Raw genomic sequence first — 18,917 nt, 5'->3', positions numbered from 1 at the left:
GCCTTAATTGGCCCGCCTGTGTAAAATGGCAGCGTGCAGCCAATCACAGGTGGTGATTGGCTCCGTGCCTGCCCTTCCCATAGGAAAAATTCTCCCCCAAGTCTTACTGTGGGCTGAGGATGCAAATGAAGGAAGTGTGGGAAATCACTCAGTTTGTCTAGCTCAATTCCCACACTTATCAGTTAAGTGTGTCAGAATGGTCAACGGGTGGTAAACTGAGATCCCCAATAGAGGAGGGTGGGAGAACACACTTTGCTTACTATACTGACCAAGGAAAAGACTGGCCAATATAAGGCATGGCTGTCATAATCTCATTGGTACTCATGTGCAGATATCACAAATATTACATTTGTAATACTCTTACCAAACTTGCTTTGAGATGAAATGAACAATTCATTTTCAAAATTCAGACTTGTAGTGCCACTGGAGGTGGTGCTATAGAAGCTGAACGCCCTTCTGCAGGTGAGACCTGTGCCCACAGCCACTTCCAGTTACATTTATATAGCACCTTTCATAACCTAAGGCATCTTAAAGCATTTTGTGGCTAATTATTTTTCTTAAAAGTGTTGTCAATGTTGTTTTGTAGAGAAATAAAACAGCCAGCCTTACATGGCAAGGGCCCACAAACAGTAAAAATAAATGGTCAGGTAATTTTTGTAGTGTTGGTTGAGGGATGAATGCTGACTAGGATACTGGAAGATCAGTTGACTAGCATGGGATTCTTTGTGTCCATTTGAACAGGTAAATGAGAGCCCAATGTAACATTTCATCTAAAAGGTAACACCTCTGACAATGCAGCACTACTTAAGTACTGCAGTGAATTATTTGTCTAGATTATGAATTGCAACCTTGTAACATAGAGATGAGAATGAGCCAAGCTGATACTTAACTTGTATGTCTCTCTACAAAGTAATGATTATTTGCTGTTGTTTCTCATGATACATTTAAAATGGATGCTGAAGATTTACATTTGTTTATTCTTCCCTCTTCCTTAACCTTTCTTACCTTTCTCTATTACATGATTGTAAAAGATAGTAGGTACAATATTCAGACTGTAGTGCCACTGGAGGTGGTGCTATAGAAGCCAAATGCCCTTCTGCATGTGCGACCTGTGCCCACAGCCACTTCCAGTTTGGTGCCCCTTATTGTGGAGGGCGCTGACCTGGTGCAAATTACGTCACACAGCCCAGCCGGCTGCTGTGTTGCCTGTTTCCAAAATCGGACTACGACGATCCATTCAATGAATATGCATGTCACTCACCAAAGAACAAGCATTTAGCTGCAAGAGGGTCCTAGCATTCACATTATTAAGGGGCCAGGTATCCAACTTGCAAGTAAGCTGATTTTTAAGAATTCCTATTACTGCCAAGTGCCTGAATATACCCTGAAGTGTTTTTGGATGTCTTGTGGTGAGTAATTTATCTGGCCAGGAATGTTACTGCATCCTCAAAGGGAGGGCAGAGGACCTGATGACCTGCCCACACAGAGGCTTCAATAGATATGGGGGCTGCAGTTGCAGTGCCTCTCGTCTACAGGACGGCAGGAAGATGGAGCAAATGTTGCGAAGGGGGAAAGCTCTGTGTGATGCCCTCTGCTAATTTGGAGCTGGATTTCTCCTTGCTCTGTGACAGTGTTAAGAGGCTGTCTGCAGGCCTACCAATGCATCCAGCATCTTCGTGCCCATGCCCATCAATGCACTCCTGTATGCAGTACCATCAGGTCCTCATCTGAGTCCTCTGCAGTATAATTCATCTGAGATCTCGCCCTCCAGGGAGCTGGCACAAGAACCATCCTTTCCCCTGGCTGGGCTGCAGCCCACTCACACCTGGGGACTCGCCATCTGTGGATTTCAACTCTATACTAGTCTCTAAGGTATGTGCTATGCCAGTATCTGAGCTAATGGTTGCGAGTGTCAGATCAAGTGGCACAGCCTCTTCATCATTGCTGTGCTGAGCTGTTTCTCCCCCTCCTCCTCCTGGGGCTGCTGTAGCTAGAGAGGCAACTGTTCTTGGGTGTCTGAAAGCCAAAGATCTGAAGAAAGTTGGTGTGAGGCAAGGAAATGCAGTAGGAAACAGGAGGTCCATGGCAACTTGCCACGCGATTCCTAGCCTGTGACCTGCTGTTGTAGCCACAGTATTTATATTGCTAGTCCAGTTCAATTTCTGGTCAATGGTAACCTCCCCAGGATGTTGATAATGGGGGAAATTCAGTGATGGTAATGCCATTAAATGTCAAAGGGCGTTAGCTAGCGCAATGGTTCAACAACAGCTGAAGGTACTAGATGTGGTCACTTCTCCCTCTCTTCTGCCCTCCGGCACCAGTATCTGAGATGATGGGTTCATTCAGAGGCATTTCAAAAGAATGCCTCTGCTTCTCATGAGCTTTTGCTCTCTTTAAATTTTGTTTTTCCCCATCCCCAACCTCACCTTTTCGAGTTTGGCCACATCAGGTTCCCTTTGCTGAGTATTGGAGCAAATTGAAGTCTGTAAGAGACTGTCTATGGACCCATGCATTAATGTGAAATATGAGCCTGGAGGTGTGAACTGAGTGTGGCCCCCATGTTTCTGGTGCAGAGTGGCTGGCTGTCTCACCTTGGAGGGGAGCAGACAAAGATAGACAGACTAAGGTAACAAGTACGTCTATCTCATTGATAATTGCAAGTAAATACCTAACTTTTTAAAAGCACTATTTATAAATGCTCTTTGCATACAACACAATATTATGAATATTATATAAAACCATAAGCAATAGGCCATTCAGCCGATCAAGTCTGCTCTGCCATTCAATGAGATAATGGCTGATCTGATAATCCTCAATTCCACTTTCCTGCCTTTTCCCCATAACCCTTGATTCCCTAACTGATTAAAAATCTGTCTATCTCAGCCTTGAATATATTTAATGACCCAGCCTCTATAGCCCTCTGTGGTAAATAATTCCACCGACTGGCTACCCTCTGAGAGAAGAAATTCCTCGTCATCTCTGTCTTAAATGTGCAACTCCTTACACTGAAATTCTGCCCTCTGGTCCTAGACTCTCCCAAAAGGGGAAACAACCCCTCAGCATCTACCCTGACAAGCACCCCAAGAATCTTTTTTGTTCATTCACGTGATGTGGGCTTCACTGGCTGGGCCAGCATTTTCATTGCCCATCCCTAGTTACCCTTGAAAAGGTGGTGGTGATTTCATCACCTCTAGCACGCAGAGAAAACATTCTCCCAGTATCTTAGTCATCACTACAAAAGGTTTCTCTTGCATTTTATGCGAGCACAAGCCTAAATGTGCATTAAGTGGTTGTAGATTTTGTGCATTAATATTAATGGACCATTACTCATTTTGTCATTTTTGTAACATTTTCCAGGAGTAAGTATTTCAAAGGCACATGCATCTGCAGTTTTTGCCCATTAAACAACAATTAACATAGACTTTGCAAATTTACTGAAGGATTATTTAATTCCCATGCTGCATTAATTTCTTACATTTCAAGCTGATCTTAAAAGATCAGAGGGAGTGAATAGAGTTCCAATGAAAAGTCGAACAGGAATCATTTCCTAAAGGACAATTCTGTCAGTGAATGCTACAGCATGGATATCAGATCAAATCTGTCAATGATGGATACTTTGAAGGAGAAGAAACAACAACAGAAGGCAACCACAAGGATGAACTTCAAAGCTGCAGGAGATGGTTTTATGGGACTTTTTACTATTTGATGCACTGCTACCACCATCACCATATGACACATTGCGTAGACAGATGAATCTTAACAGCATTGTGATCTCAGAACTGTGTGGCTCCTAGAATCAGTCATGCAATCATTGAGCACCATTCCAGTGGAATTCTCAGTGGAAATGAAAAAGGCCATTCCACTCAACTATGTTAATGGATGTTACTAGGCAGTAACAGAGGACATTGTTCAGATCAGCAAGGGTGCAGTACGCCACTGCATCATTGAAGTTGGATATTGGAATACAGAGTAAAATTTTCAAAATTTGCTGATGATGTCAAATTTGGACATGAGGATGACATCGATTGACTGTAACAGGACACAGGCTAGCAGAATGAACATGCAAGTGGCAGGCGGAATTTAAAACCGAGAGGCATAAGGCAATGCATTTTGGCAGAAAAGATAGGGAGATGCAAAATAGACTTAACAGTTCTAATAAGTGTGCAGAGTCAGAGGGACATTGAGGTTCATATGCGTGGGCCTTTGAAGGTACAGGACATATTGAGATAGTACTTAGAAAAACTTATGGAATCTTGAGCTTCATAAATAGAGGTATGGAGTATAAAAGCAGAGAAGTTATGCTGAACCTTCATAAACTCTGATTAGACCACAACTAGAGTAATGGGTCCACTTGTGATCACAATGTTTTAGGAAGGATGTGAGGGTCCTTGAGAGGATGCAGAGAAGATTTACCAGAATGATTCCAGGGATGAGAGATTTTAGCTACAAGGTTGGGCTGGTGAAGCTGGAGTTGTTTTCATCAGAGTAAAGGAGACTGAAGGGAGATTTGATAGAAGTGTACAAGATTATGACAAGCTTAGATAAATATTTGCTAAGATAAAAGCAAAATACTGCAGATGCTGGAAATCTGAAATAAAAACAGAAAATGCTAGAAAAACTCAGCAGGTCTGATAGCATCTGTGGAGAGAGAAACAGGATTAATGTTTCGAGTCTATATGACCCTTCTTCAGAGCTAAAAAGAAGTAGAAATGTGTTGACATTTATACTGTTTAAGAGGGGTGGAGCAGGTGAAGCTGGATAGAAGGCCAGCGATAGGTGGGGACTAAGGAGAGATTGACAAAAATGTCATGGACAAAAAGACAAAGAGATTGTTAATGGTCGTGGTAAGGGCTAAATTAAGTGCTGATAGTGGCATGAAGGTAAGAAAGCAGAATGTGTTAATAGCAGAACAAGGGTCAGCACTCTGCAAAAGAAAGTGAGTTTTTGTAAACACCTTGTCAAACACCAGGAGGAAAATGGAAAACAATGAAGGTGAACAGGGTGAAAGAGACAGACGGAAATCCTGTTGGAGAGAAGAACAGTACTTCTTCAAAGTAGGCATTTCTGGAAGAGAAGTGGTGGTGAATTAAACACTAAGATAAATAATAGTTTGGTGGTACAGAAATTGAGTATTGCTCAAAGAGACATGTCTAAGCTTTTGGTCTTGCACTCATCAGGATACTCACAGAATACCAATATAAGGGGGAAAATAATAATTTACACCATATGTGAAGAGAGTGTTGATTGGTTGGCAAGTGGTGTTGCCATGGGGAATGCACCACTGATGGTGACTCAGTTAACTGCCAAGCATTGTTTGAAATTTAAATCAGGCAGCTTGATCCTGTTTGGTCAAAGCATTGCCCTGAGGAATGAGTCAACGAATGGCTGTCATTTATTTTGTTTGTCAGTCACCATCAGTGGTACGCTCTCCATGGCAACGCCACTTGCCAACCAAGCACTCTCTTCACATACAGTACAAATTGTTGTTTTCCCCCTTGCAAGTGTTCCTGATGAGTGGATGACGAAAAGCTTAGATATGTCTCTTTTTCAGCAATACTCGGATTTAGATAAGGTGGACAGAGAAAAGCTGTTCCCAAGGAACAGGGGATACAGATCTGACTCAACGACTAGCTGATCCGAACAACGTCCTCTGTTACTGCCTACTAACATCTATTAACATACTTAAGTGGAATGGCCTTTTTCACTTCCACTGAGAATTCCATCAGATTGGTGCTCAATGATTGCATGATTGATTCTAGGAGCTAAAACAATTCTGAGATCACAATGCTGTGAGTGGGTGCAGAGACAATCAGTTATTTCAAAGGGAAATTGGATGACAGGGAAATAAACTTGCAGAACTACTTTAATAGTGCAGGGCAATGGAGGAAGTCTTGTGATGCAGTGGTTGCACCCCTACCTCTGGGTCAAAAGTTCCAGTTTCAAGTCCCACCTCAGGACATGATGGCCACAGAAGGTGCATTCATAACGTGGCCGAACAGGTTGCTTATTAGCCTCTAAATCCTTTCAATACACTTAATGGCAGGTGGCGAGAACAGGAGAGTTTCCTGGTTAGCTGTACTTCAGAAGGCAACAACAAACCACTGCAGTACTTTGCCAAGCATAGTCATGGACCAAAACCAATGCCCTCTTAGGGCATGGCACCTGAAGGAGGAGGAGGGGCAGTGACTGGATTGCTCTACAGAAAGCTGTATGGACTCGAGAAGTCAAATGACCTCTTTCTGTGCCATAATGGCTCCATGGATCTACAAAATTGCAGATGCCCTGTCCATCCATTATTGACACCAAGCTCAACTGTGAAAAGTTGCACCATCTGTAGAGGGACAATTTTGCCATGGCATGCTACATTTACTGAGTACAAATCAACAAAATAACAATTCCGTTCCTATTGTTGCTGTATACAGTACCCAGCTTCTTATCAATGTGCAGGTAGTAAATAATAACTGGCTAAGTAGATAATGGTTTTGGAGAGTGCTGAACATGCTCAAAATTTAAATGAATCAGCGTTTCCCCAATTGTTCAAAAGAACAACAAAGTGTGAAGTAGCCTCCAAAGAGACATTAAATACCTGTTCAAAACATGACTGATGATAATTTGTAGAACATCTAGATTCCACAGTAAAGAGTCTGCAATGATTCTCATTTGCAAAGCAGAAGAATAATTCACTGGGCCATTGATCCAAAACAATTTTTAGCATTGGGACCATTGGTGATGCCGAACAGTAAAACTGAGTATCTTGACAGAATAAATATACTATGCTGCATATTACAGAATATTGCCATTGGAAGAGGTATGTACATCCTTGCCAAAGAAAAAGTTGCAAGACATAGCCAAAGCAAAATAATGTTTATGGAGGCAAGGGCGTTGGGTTATGGGGTGTGGGTTGTGATGTTGATTGAAGGATAGATATTGGCCAAGAAGCCAGGGATAACTCCCCTGCTTGTCTTCTAAATAGGGCCATGGGATCTTTTACATCCACCCGAGCAGGTGGATGTGTCTTCGGTTTAATGCCTCCTTTGAAAGATGGCATCTCTAACAGTGCAACACTCCTTTAGTACTGAACTGAAATGTAAGAATTGACTTTTATGCCCAAGTCCTGGAGTGGGATTTGGGGTGCGGGGCAGTGGTGGTTGTGTGGCATAATTTATTCACTGCAGTGCATCATCCTAAATGGCCCCCAACCACGATTTCATGCTGGCTGGCCAATTAATGGCCAGTCAGCATGAAAGGCGCACTGAAAGGCTCAGTGCTGCCGGGATGGAGCAGGAGGAGTGCAGGCACAAAAGTCTGTGCATGCGCAGGGGAGCGCACATTGAAAGCTCCCTGAAGGCAGGGAGCTGCCTCATGGAGCTGAACAATTTTAAAATCAAAAATAAAGAGTTTTAAAATCAGAAAAAATGACCCAACGTGGACTAACTCACAATATCATATGCACAATAAAAATTCCGCCAAAAATTTATATTTATATCTTATTTAATTGTGGAAACCTCATCCTGCCTGTGGATGATGTTTACTAAAAAATCAAAAGGCCACCTGGCTGATTCACCCGCCTGCCAACCATAAGCTTCGACAGGCAGGCAGTGGAAAATAGCTTTCACTTAATTGATCAAGGGTCTTAATAGGCCTCTTAATTGTTGGTGGGTGCGCTGACGACTCTCATGCGTGCCCGCCGCTCGAAGTATCACTCGCCCAACGTCATTGTGCACTATTTTATGCCCGATCGAGTCAGGTGTGCACCCTGACGTAAAATCCTGCCCATGAAGTTCTCAAAACTGATGTACTACTGAAAGGTGAATTATGGAAAATTCTTGAAAGATCTTTAGAGAACCCAAAGTCAGCCATGGTTCAGTTGGTAGCAATCTCGCCTCTTGAGTCGCAAGGCTCTGAGCCCAAATCCCACTCCAGGACTTGGGCATAAAAGTCAATTCTTACATTTCAGTTCAGTACTAAAGGAGTGCTGTACTGTTAGAGATGCCATCTTTCAAAGGAGGCATTAAACCGAAGACACATCCACCTGCTCAGGTGGATGTAAAAGATCCCATGGCCCTATTTAGAAGACAAGCAGGGGAGTTATCCCTGGCTTCTTGGCCAATATCTATCCTTCAATCAACATCACAAAAAAAGGCAGATTATCTAGTCATTATCATATTGCCTTTTGTAGGAGTTTGTTGTGTGCATATTTCCTGGAAAACCTGGAATAATAGCTAACCCAGCAGGTAAATTTCCCTTTTTCTTCCCAAATAACTTCAGAAAATTAATAGAGAAACGTATTTAACACACTAGTGGGGATAATATTGTGTGCTTTATTACTGTGTTACGAGGAGCATTATAAAACAGGTTAACATTTCGCTGTACACATTATTCTGTTCATTCATACACTATATGTAAAGTAAATTAACTTGTTGGATTACAACTAGCTCAGTTCATGAGAGTATATATCAACCTGTCTTCTGTAAGATTGAAGAAACGCACATGGGGGCATGTGTAGGATTATCGTGACCAACTTGGATAACAAATCCGTGGGTTGTGGTATCTTATTTATGGATATTGGGCAGTAAAAGGACAATTAGGGATGGGCTACAAAAATGCTGGCTTAGCCTGCAATGCCCATGCCCCATGAAAGAATAAAAAAAAGTAAAGGTAATCTGATTGTGGGTAACGCATCTCCACTGACAGAAGTCCTTAATGGTTCTGAGCCTAATGAAGATCCAAAATTTGTATTATGGATTCATGGAAGATGGATTCTTACATTTGTTGCTTTTTAATTATGAATGTTGCATATATTCCAGGTAATTGTCTGTCTTTACAATCCCAATGAAGAACTTTGCCCTCCCGCAGCACATATTAGCAATTTTGGTACACGTTGCACCAGATTTCTGGAATGTGCTTCTGGCAGGCAAGATTCCTGCAGCTATATGATAATGGTAATTATATGTGTTTATATATTATTGATACATATCTAATAGACAATTCATTTACATTGTGATGTGTTCAGGAAAAGACAACTACAGTGGCATTTATTAAGCAAGTAATTTTATTTTGCATTTACCAGCTATCCATTCAAACAAACCAAAGATACTGTATGTCAGTTTGACCTTTCAGAGACAGAAATATGAATTACGACACAATGATTTATCTGTGTGACTTCTTCCCACATAGTGCCATGTCAAACCTGAAGATAATACCTGATTTTAGTTTGAGTGTCTATATTGCTGTTATCTTGCTCTAGTTTTTCCAAAACTGTTATTTGGTGGCAGCATTTGCTGATTAAATCAAAGTAATAATGTTAGATTGCCTGAGTCCTTAGGATCTTAACCTTAGGGCGAATGACTTAGAGAACTGCGAAGAATTTAGTAGTATAGCTAATTATCAAGTGACTTGGCATGCTGCACTTTTTAGTTCCCTGAGGATGTCTGGATAGTTCCTGAATATTTGTGCAGAGATAAGGCAGTCAATCTTAACTGTAAGAGATCAGAGCAGGTTTTCAAAATAAGTTAGTAGATAAATCTAAGAAATATAACTTTATAATTGTGTAAGATGGGCTTTACATAAGCTGCTACAAGACTAAGAGTGGAAGGTCTCATGAATTCATAGATTTCCAATTGTTTAGTTTTGGGGCGACCTCAGCAGCACACCCTCTGGAGAAGCATGGAATTACTGACAACAGTTTCTGGGCTTCTGCATTTAATTGAGCACGTGCAGAAGTTGCACGTCCGTTTCAGAGGAGTACTGATGGTGAACGGCAACATTTTTGCAGTCATTGCGACCACAAAACCTGAACTGGTGAAGAGGATTGTGCACATGTTTTTACTTTAATTAGCTAAATTATCAGAAACTCGAAGAATTTTGGACAGCTATAGATTTGAATTATCAACATTTTGATCTACATTTAATGATATTAAGAATTGACAGCTTGGTAACACAAGTGTGAATAGAAAACATTACAGTGTGACCTATGTGCACTAAGTTGCTCTTTTCTGATTCCAGTATGTTTCAGCATGAGCAGGGCAAGAAGTATTGATGCATTCCAATTACTTGATAATCCAGCAGTTTAGAAGTATGAGCAAAAATAATCTAAACTAAGATTAGCATTGGAGAAACAATTTATTTTCATAGTAGATATTTTACTATGTGGTCATCAGAACATGTGACAAATGCTTTGAGTGTTGCAAGAGCAGATTGTTTTTAATTTTAATGGAAACATTAGAAATTCTAATGTGCCATTAAGGAAACTGTTTTTCTTGCTAAAATTTTATAGTTTTAGATTAAGTAATGATGCCGTTTTTTGTTATTTGTTTAGGCAACATTCAAAGGATGGATGGAGATCATGTATGCGGCTGTTGATTCAAGAGCTGTAAGTATGCATTAGCCAATTTAATTTATAGAAATTTATTTTATAAGATCAAATGTATAACAGCAAAAACTGGTTATTTATTTTAATGCCATTTATGAATATTCTTGAAATTACATTAGACCATGCAGTTGTATGTTGATGGAAGACCACGGTCACCAGATTATAGCTGTTCCCAATGAGTGGGAACTAATTTCAAATGTATCAATCACTAATTTAAAAGATTGGTGATGTAGTGTATATTTTACTTCACAACACAGAGGAATTGCCACTTGGATTTAAGTCTAAGATATGTTGCAAATAATGTATTTTGTCTTCATGAACATTTTGACTATCTTAAAAAAACAAAGTTTGGTGTTGCTTTTAAATATGAGTGCAACCAACCCAAAGAGATTTGAAAATATGGGAGATTGTTTGAAACTTCCTATATCATTATGTTTGTGAGGCAGACTCCTTCTTGTAGAAAATTACGTGGAGCAGTGTTAGATTCCAAATAACTAGAGCACAGAGCCCACAGTTCCATGTAATAACAAGATAATTTATAATGTAATTAATCTCAGAACCTGAACTGTATACATGGTCCAAATGGGCGAGTCCACTTAACAATTTGCCATAGAACCATGGCCCAGCAGAAGTAAATAACTTCAGGAGAGTAAGGAAGAAAGAGAAAGAAATTACCAAATGAACATTTGAATTACCATTGTGAACAGGTTTCACATACAAATGATGTGGATGTCATAATAATAGGACTGTTGTTGCTTTAACTCTCCTGCATTTGTTAGCACCTGTTTTCAGGCACAGGGGTCATGATTCATGATCTTCCGGCTCCTGTTCACATTGAGGAAGGAATCATATAAAGTTCATGCTGCCTTCCAATTTGAATGATTTTAGCATGCAGCCCAATACGGCTCACACTGCAGGATGAATGCACTCTCAACAGGAAGCCTAACAGCATGTGAGGCTATTCAAATTCCAGCAAATCTCCAGCTCTTAAAGGGAGCCTGTCCCTCTTTAAGAGAAAACAGAGTTGAGAAGCCACTCTGAACTGAATGAAAGGAGGCTGTTGATGACTGCCAGTGCTTCAACTGGCAAGATAAGAAATGGAACACCAGGGCAGAGAGAGGGCTCTGTGGTTCACAGATGTAGAGCTGGAGGCTTTAGTTATGGTGGTCGACAAGAGGAGAGGTCCATATTTCTGCAGAGGGCTAGGAGGTCCTCAAGAACAGAGAGAATGGAAGCAGGTAGCCAGGGAGGTGACCTCACGGAGGTTGGTTCCAAGGATCTGGCAGTGATGTCAGAAGAAGTTTAATGACCTTATGCAGGTGTTCAAGGTTAGTGAATACATCTTTTAAGGACATCCCGTACCCACTAGACCATCAACCTCTCTCAATACTCAATGCACCCATAATCCCATCACTCACCTAGCAGCAGTCCCTGTCTTGCAGGAATCTGGCCTAACCGCCGCACTCTCACACACCCACCTCTGGCTTCCTGCACATAACCAAACCATAGCTGAATAATGAGTTATTAGCCAAATACAGTGAAACAGAATCACTGACATTCTGCCCTCTCTTGTGCAGGACAAGGTTACCCACACTATAAGAGGCCAAAATCGAACTAGTGAGGCCAACTCACCTTCATCCCCCGAGCCCGATGAAAGAGATGGTTCTGCACATCATGGTGCTGATTGCAACATAACCTGAAGCATCTGATCTTGCTGAGACGATTATGCCCTTTCTCAACGCTCACCTCACTCCCATCCTGCTGTCTGGCATGATGGATGTGGTACGTCTTGGTGTTGTCCCCACCTCATCTTCATCACTACAACCTTCCCCTTCTGATTTTCTGCTCACAGTTACCCAAAAACTACCACCTGTCTAGCCACAGCATTACCTGGGGGAAGAGGGAGAGCACCAGCACCAACACTTGATCTAACAATTTCAGACCCAGCTCAGATATTGGCACTGCATGAACTTTAGAAGCTAGTATAGAGACTAAATCTGCATGTGATGAGTCACCGGCATGAGCATACCTCAGCCAGGCCAGGGAGAAAGGATATGTTGTGTGCCAGTGCTGTGGACTGCGAGGCTGCAGACAAGTTCTGCTGTAGAGATCTCAGATGCAGACTCCGAGGTTGCATACAGGAGAGTGCTGATAATGCGCACAGATACTAAGTGCATTGGCAGGTCTGCTAGACAGCCACTTGTCACCGTTAAGAAGCATGGAGGAGTTAGGTTCCAGTATCACAGAGAGCATTGCACAGAGCTTGGAGCCCATACTTTCCAATTTGGAAATTATGGTAAACTCCAGGGCAGCATTTGCAGACCCAGCCATGATGCAGCATCTGGTAGCTGCTGGCTCAGCTTCCACTGTGGCTCAGGCGTAAGTCACCCAACATCTCAGTGTTACAGTGAAACTGAGACGGAGGTCTTGAAATTCATACTTGCCAAAATGGATGCTGTTTGTGCTTTCATGCTCAGGGGGCCTACAGGCTCTCTCAGCAGTCCAGCAATCTGTTCTCCAATAGATTACCACGATTGGTCAGGAGTGCTGCTGGCACCATGGAGCACAACCTTGCTGACCTCTCTCAGGATGACAGCATTCATGCTTCCACCACTGATACTTCATTGGTGCCCTTGCTGGTGCCGCTTAGCCAGCCAGCCCAGACTTCTGCCAGCCATATCAAAATTATGCAGTCCAAAGTCAGGCCCCCAAGGCCAAGTGCTGCTCCAGGATGTCCTTCAAGGCCAACTGCGGTCTCCCACAGTGGAAGTCTGCAGCTTTCCACCAGCCATGCTACAGCCACTTGGGCAGGAGAATTTGAAGAGTCAAAGGAACCAGCAAAACAGGCACTATGGGAAGGCACAAGGGTGAATAGTTCATTTCTATTTGATAAGTGGATAGCTTTTTGAAAAGATTATTGCTGGTGGATTTTATTGTAGAATCCTGGCCATGGGGATGCTGGCAAACCCAAATAGATGGTGAGGTGGGGAATATTGGAGCCATAGTGGTAAATGGAAGTTGTCCCATAGAAGACAGAGTTGAGAAGGCACTCTCAGGCAGCCTCTTTGGAGCAAAGCTGTTCGGCATGCCCCCTCCTTGCCTCCTCTTCCTCAGATAGCTTCCAGATTCCTGGTGAAAACTGTTATTCGTTCATGATGCTGATGTTGTGGAGAGTGCAGAAGGCTACTATGAACTTGGAGACACGCTGCAGCGTGTACCGGAGGGCTCCCCAGAGTGGAATAGGCATTGGAAGGATTGCTTCAGTTTGCTGACGGTCTGCTCCACGTTATTCCTGGTGGCTCCACATACCAGCTTATTCTACTTCTCCCTGCTTACAGAGTACTTGATACAAACATCTCTCTTGGTTTAAAGAGCCTCTGTCACCTCCCAAATGCATTGAGAGCTGGCTTACTAGGAGATTTTTGATTTGTCGCCCACTCCTGCCTTGAAAGATCCAATCACACATTGTGACGTTGCCCTGGCTAAGAGATTCCAGGTCGTGCTGAAGGAAATGCCAAAGTTCTCTAACCACCTTCTTGGTGAACCTGTGTCATGTCTAGCATTGGTCTTGGCTCAGATGGAGATATGAGAAATGCTCTTGACAAACCCATGGTTACTAGGGCATTTTGTGGAGAGCCCTCCTCCTCCCTCTTCATAGAGCTTCCCCTCTCTGTGGTACCTGTCCCATTTGTGGTCATGTTACAGACCCAGAGAAACTGTAGTCACTGTCCCCTTACCTCTTACAGATCATTGTGACAATATCCACTATCCGTGTTGAATGAATGCATAAGCTCACCAAGGAAACCTCCAAAAACAAGCTACAGTATTCCACCCATTTTGCTATGGTAGACGTAAGTCAAAAGCACGTAGCCTGCAAGTTGGATGTCTGGCCCTTTGTTAACCCTAGTGGAAGGGGTTCCATTCGGCTGTGAGTGACTAGCATTGGCATTCAGTGACCTGCATGGTCAAAGTTTCAGCAACTTGCATCAACTACTAGACCTGTCTTCATGCTACAGCTGCATGTCCGGCACTCCTGTGCAAATACCGGGCCCAACATGGGATGCCACATGGAATGTGTTGGAAGTGGCCCATGCCACTTTATACCAAAGGGGCTTCGGTAACACTTACACCAGTGCAGTTATGGAATCCAATTTCATGGCCATTGTGTTTTGTGATTCTAGTAAAAGCATTGTATGAATACTGAAATGGGGAATACCTATATCCCTTCGTGCTTCAGTGTGCTTCCCTGTTACTCAGATGACAACTCACTTACCTTGCTGATTTTATGAGATGACTAAACTTCTTATGGCACTGTAAGGAGGTTCTTGGCATTATTAAGGTGAAACTTACTGCCATTGCCACCTCCTTTCACATGACCCAAGCTTTATATTTGATGGTTTCCAACCAGTTATTGCTCCACTGTCTTATTTCTAACAGTAAGATCTGCAATTTCAGCCTACGAAAAGAAGGATGCTTGCTTATTTCTTCCTCATGCAGCTGTTATTATGTGACTGTATACCAGAGCCTTCTCATCCCTTTAAACAGAATAACCTTTTAAACTGTGATGCTGCATTATTATTCCATTTTCTTTTGAAATTCTGAAATGCCCTCCTTCTCCACTCACGCCTCGCCTTCTGGCAGGACCCTTAAAATTGTCCCACATGGCATTCTGCATTACTTGGTGGGCAAAATTCCCCTTCTCCATCTTCCCCCACAACCTGCTGCACTTCTCAGGAACTGTGAGGCCTTTATTTTGATGTGGACTTAAATTTTAAGATTCAAAAGAATCTTTTTCTGATACAATTCTTTCAGTACCTTTTGAATTATAGAAATCTTTAACTATGTTATTTATACTATTGTGCTTGATCACAATTTAAAATAATTTAAAAAACAGTTATTATTAATTAATGTGAATTTACAGTGATGTGCCACATTCTTAAATCATCAGGGATGGTGAAAGTAATTGGTAAGTGAAATCATTTACATAACAATTATAATGTCAAATAGTTTTCACTTTTCAGCAATGCAAATGACAGCATAAATTTAGGAGTCAGGTCTCAAAAGATTGAGGTTCAAAGGTGTTTGAGACCCATGGGCAAGCCCCATCACAATCCTGCAGCTTGACAAAACATAGAACATACTTCAGTGTGACGGGAGGGGAGGTTTAAAACCTGCTCAGGACGATCCATTGTTAAAATGAAGGAGAGATTATGTAATGTTTTGAGAAAGGGAACATCACAGGTGGCACTCCCAGCATATTTACTAATTGCCAACACTTATGAACATTAGAGCCAATGGTGAAAATCAGGTCGAGTTTCTTTTTATTCATTTACGGGATGTAGGCATCACTGTCTAGGCCAGCATTTATTACCCATTCCTAATTGCCCTTGAGGAGGTGGTGGTGAGCTGCCTTTTTGAACTGCTGCAGTCCCTATGGTGTAGGTACACCCATAGTGCTGTTAGGGAAGGAGTTCCAGGATTTTGACTCAGCAACAGTGAAGGAATGGCAATACATTTCCAAGTCAGGATGGTGAATAGCTTGGAGGGGAACTTCCAGGTGGTGACGCTCCCATGTATCTGCTGCTGTCTTTGTCCTTCTAGATGATAGTGGTCGTGGGTTTGGAAGGTGCTGCCTAAGGAACCTTGCTTCAATCAATAGTCTACGGATCTTGTAGATTATTTCAGACTGGGCTCGGTGGTGTTGTGATGCCACTTTAAGGTAATCTGAAAATGAGTAAGTAACCAGGAAGTAAAGCAGCACGTGACCAGCAAATATTAGTGTGTTTAGGAATTGCAGAAGTGCTCCTTGTGAGTAATAGTTGTTGAACCCATAAAGTAGCTCTGTCTGTTGAGCCATCCTGTACCACATTTTCAAATATACTGAACCTATGTATAGTTTAGCAGTCCTGGAGTGAGATTGGTGAGTTTGTGTAAAGCAGGCAAAGAAACACAACTCAATGGCAGAAACATGAGTCTAAAGACCAGAAGAGGAGCCACAGACAAGATTTAATGCAGTAGAGAGGCTGCATGTAGATTGAAATCCTGACAGGCAGAGTCCCTCTACAGAGGGTGCTTTGCAGAAAAGTGAATACTTGATTGTAGAATAGCTGGATTGGTGCTGAATGGGAGCAACAATTTGGTTCAGAGTCGTGTTGTGCAGCCGGTTTTGAATCGGGCAGTAAGAGCTGCAGAGCCATTGAGACATCCCTGGGTGCCATTCCCACACAAAAGACAAGAGCATGCAAAATGAGGGAAAAACCTGAACTGCAGCTAACTTTAAAAAGATGGAAAAGAACTAAAAAAACACAGCAGTTTCTTTAATGAATCTCTGTACAGACTACACATCAGGAGTGTCCATAAAAGACAGGGAACATCAGAAAGATGGCCACCAAAATCTGCATGAATTGGAAGACCATGGATTCCATCCGAATTTATGCTTTTCAGACAAAGGATGGAACTATGCCTTTTAGATTTATCTGTCAGAGAACTGGGTAAACAAGCGGTGGAAATAAAGATCGCCATTGGAAATGAGGAGTTGCAAAGAGTCAACACTTCAGGCCTGTCTGAGGAGGATCACAATGACCCTGTTAAGCTATGGAACATGTTGGAGGATCAGCTTCATGTAAAAGTGAACTTTAGGACTCATCATTTGGAGCTGATGTCTTACACAAAGCAGCCTCAAGAATCAATTGATCAGTTCATCAGCACAGGTGCCGTGATAAGGCAAGGACTATGATTTTTCAGAAGCTGAACTGTCTGAATGGATAATGGAGCTGATTATAGCTTCAAAGCTGACTGAAACCCTCTAGAAATACCTTTTGGAGAAAAAGAAAGGTCACAATAGCAACACACTGCTAAAAGATGACAGAAAATATGAAGCCATTGTGTCTGGACAACAACACCTGCAAGCATTAGGTGCAGCCACAAGTGTTTGTGTAGTAGCCAGGATGCAGAAAGAAAGCATGCTATGTGGGAAGTATGCACTGCTGCACCCACCACAAAGCTGTTCTGTGTTCCAAGAACTTTGGGCTTTGCCTCTACACAGCTGCGTTTGGTGAGGTTCAGGATTTGGACTTGCTCATTTGATTTACCAGTTGGTAACTCAGCATAAATTTCACTGGTTAACCCCTTGTGGTTTCCAAGTATTGCTTACTTTGGAATAAGCTCTCCTCTCTTCTTTTGTTTTGGGAAGGGGCGTCCTCTAATCTGTTCCTTCTTTTCTGGAACACTACTGCCCTCAGGTGGCTGTTCAACTCTTGCTGTACTCCCCTGTGGCTCTTCAACTAAATAGGGCATCATCCTCACTCTTTCTTGGTCTATTTGGGAACTTCCCTGGCCCCTATTTAAATCTGCCATGAAGGCGTCTGCTAAACAGGTTACGGGCTCATCCCCTTTCTCCTTTTCAATCTTCACAGGCTCCCTGTGGACTGCTTTTCTTTCTGCTGGTCTGATTTTGGTCCTTTTGACTTCCTTAGTTTGTACTTCTGCTGGCCTGGCTTTGGCATTTTTAAATTCAAGTGGCTCTTCAACTGATTAAGGTGACTCCATCACTGTTTGTTTGTATGTTTGAGAACTCCCCTTGTCCCCCTGTAAATCTGAGACACACTTCAGGCAAATCTTCAACCCTTATCTTTCCTGTTTTAACAATTTGACTTCTCTGAGGTTCTTCAACCAAGTGGGGAATCTCCCTCACTATCTCTTTACCTGCTTTGGAACTTCCTGCTCCCTGTTCAACTCAGAGAAGAAAGTGTCTGCCAGCCCAATTTCTGGGTCATTCTGTTCATCTGTTTTAAATTCCACTAGTTCTTCCCTGACCTCCTTTAATTCCTCTAGCCTAGCCTCAGCCTCTTTTGACTCAGGTGGCATCTCCTAGGCAACCTCAACCACCAGGAGTTCCATAATCAGATTTCTACACCAGTGCAGAATTCTGTTGTTTTTTTTTCCAGCCCCTTTAAATTCAAGCACCTCTTTTCTATCCACTCAAATCCTTATCGGTTCCATCATCTGTGGCACTTTCAAACCTCTTGTGGATCCCTGTACTCTTACAGGTTCCTGCTGGTTTTCTCCAGCTTTTTCAGCCTCTTTTGCCTCAAGTGGCTCTGCCTGAGCCACCTCAACCCTCAAGTTCTGTCGCTTCCTTTAGGGCCTCTAAACATCTCTCGGTCCCTTGAACTCCTACACATTCCTGCTGGCATTCTCCAGCCTTTTCAGCCTCTCCGGACTGTCCCTGACTTTTCAAGAGTCCCATTCTCCAGCCTATCTTGGTTGCCTCTGTCTCCCAATACAGTTCACTTAGTTTTCTTTGGAAAGCTTTCTCTCTTTCCCTTTCTCTGTCCTCTTCCTGCCTTTTTCTTTTTTCCTTTCCTCAAATTCCAGTTCCAATTTCCACTGCTCCAGTCATAATTTCTCTGCCACTAATTCATCATTTCAGTATTCTTGATGTCCACCTCTAGATGTTCCGCCACCCGTTGTAAAATTTTGGCTTTTCTGATTTTCGGGCAAGATTCTAATTCTAGGTTTCCTACTATCCCTTTTAACTCTTCCA

The 18,917-nt window shown here is 42.4% G+C and overlaps 1 protein-coding gene across 15 annotated transcripts in view; it reads left to right on the top strand.

The window, feature by feature from the left end:
- Positions 1-18,917, top strand: part of scn1laa (sodium channel, voltage-gated, type I-like, alpha) — a 190,635-nt gene that overhangs the window by 134,613 nt on the left and 37,105 nt on the right. For all 15 annotated transcript variants that reach the window (XM_041200429.1, XM_041200421.1, XM_041200417.1 and 12 more), the window contains one exon: positions 10,319-10,372. In XM_041200429.1, the coding sequence (XP_041056363.1) occupies positions 10,319-10,372 (54 nt within the window). The remainder of the gene's footprint in view (positions 1-10,318; positions 10,373-18,917) is intronic.

This window comes from Carcharodon carcharias, chromosome 12 (assembly GCF_017639515.1).
Source record: "Carcharodon carcharias isolate sCarCar2 chromosome 12, sCarCar2.pri, whole genome shotgun sequence".
NCBI classification, from domain to species: domain Eukaryota; kingdom Metazoa; phylum Chordata; class Chondrichthyes; order Lamniformes; family Lamnidae; genus Carcharodon; species Carcharodon carcharias.
The sequence above is the reverse complement of the archived record's forward strand: the minus strand, read 5'-3'. Positions and strand labels throughout refer to the sequence as shown.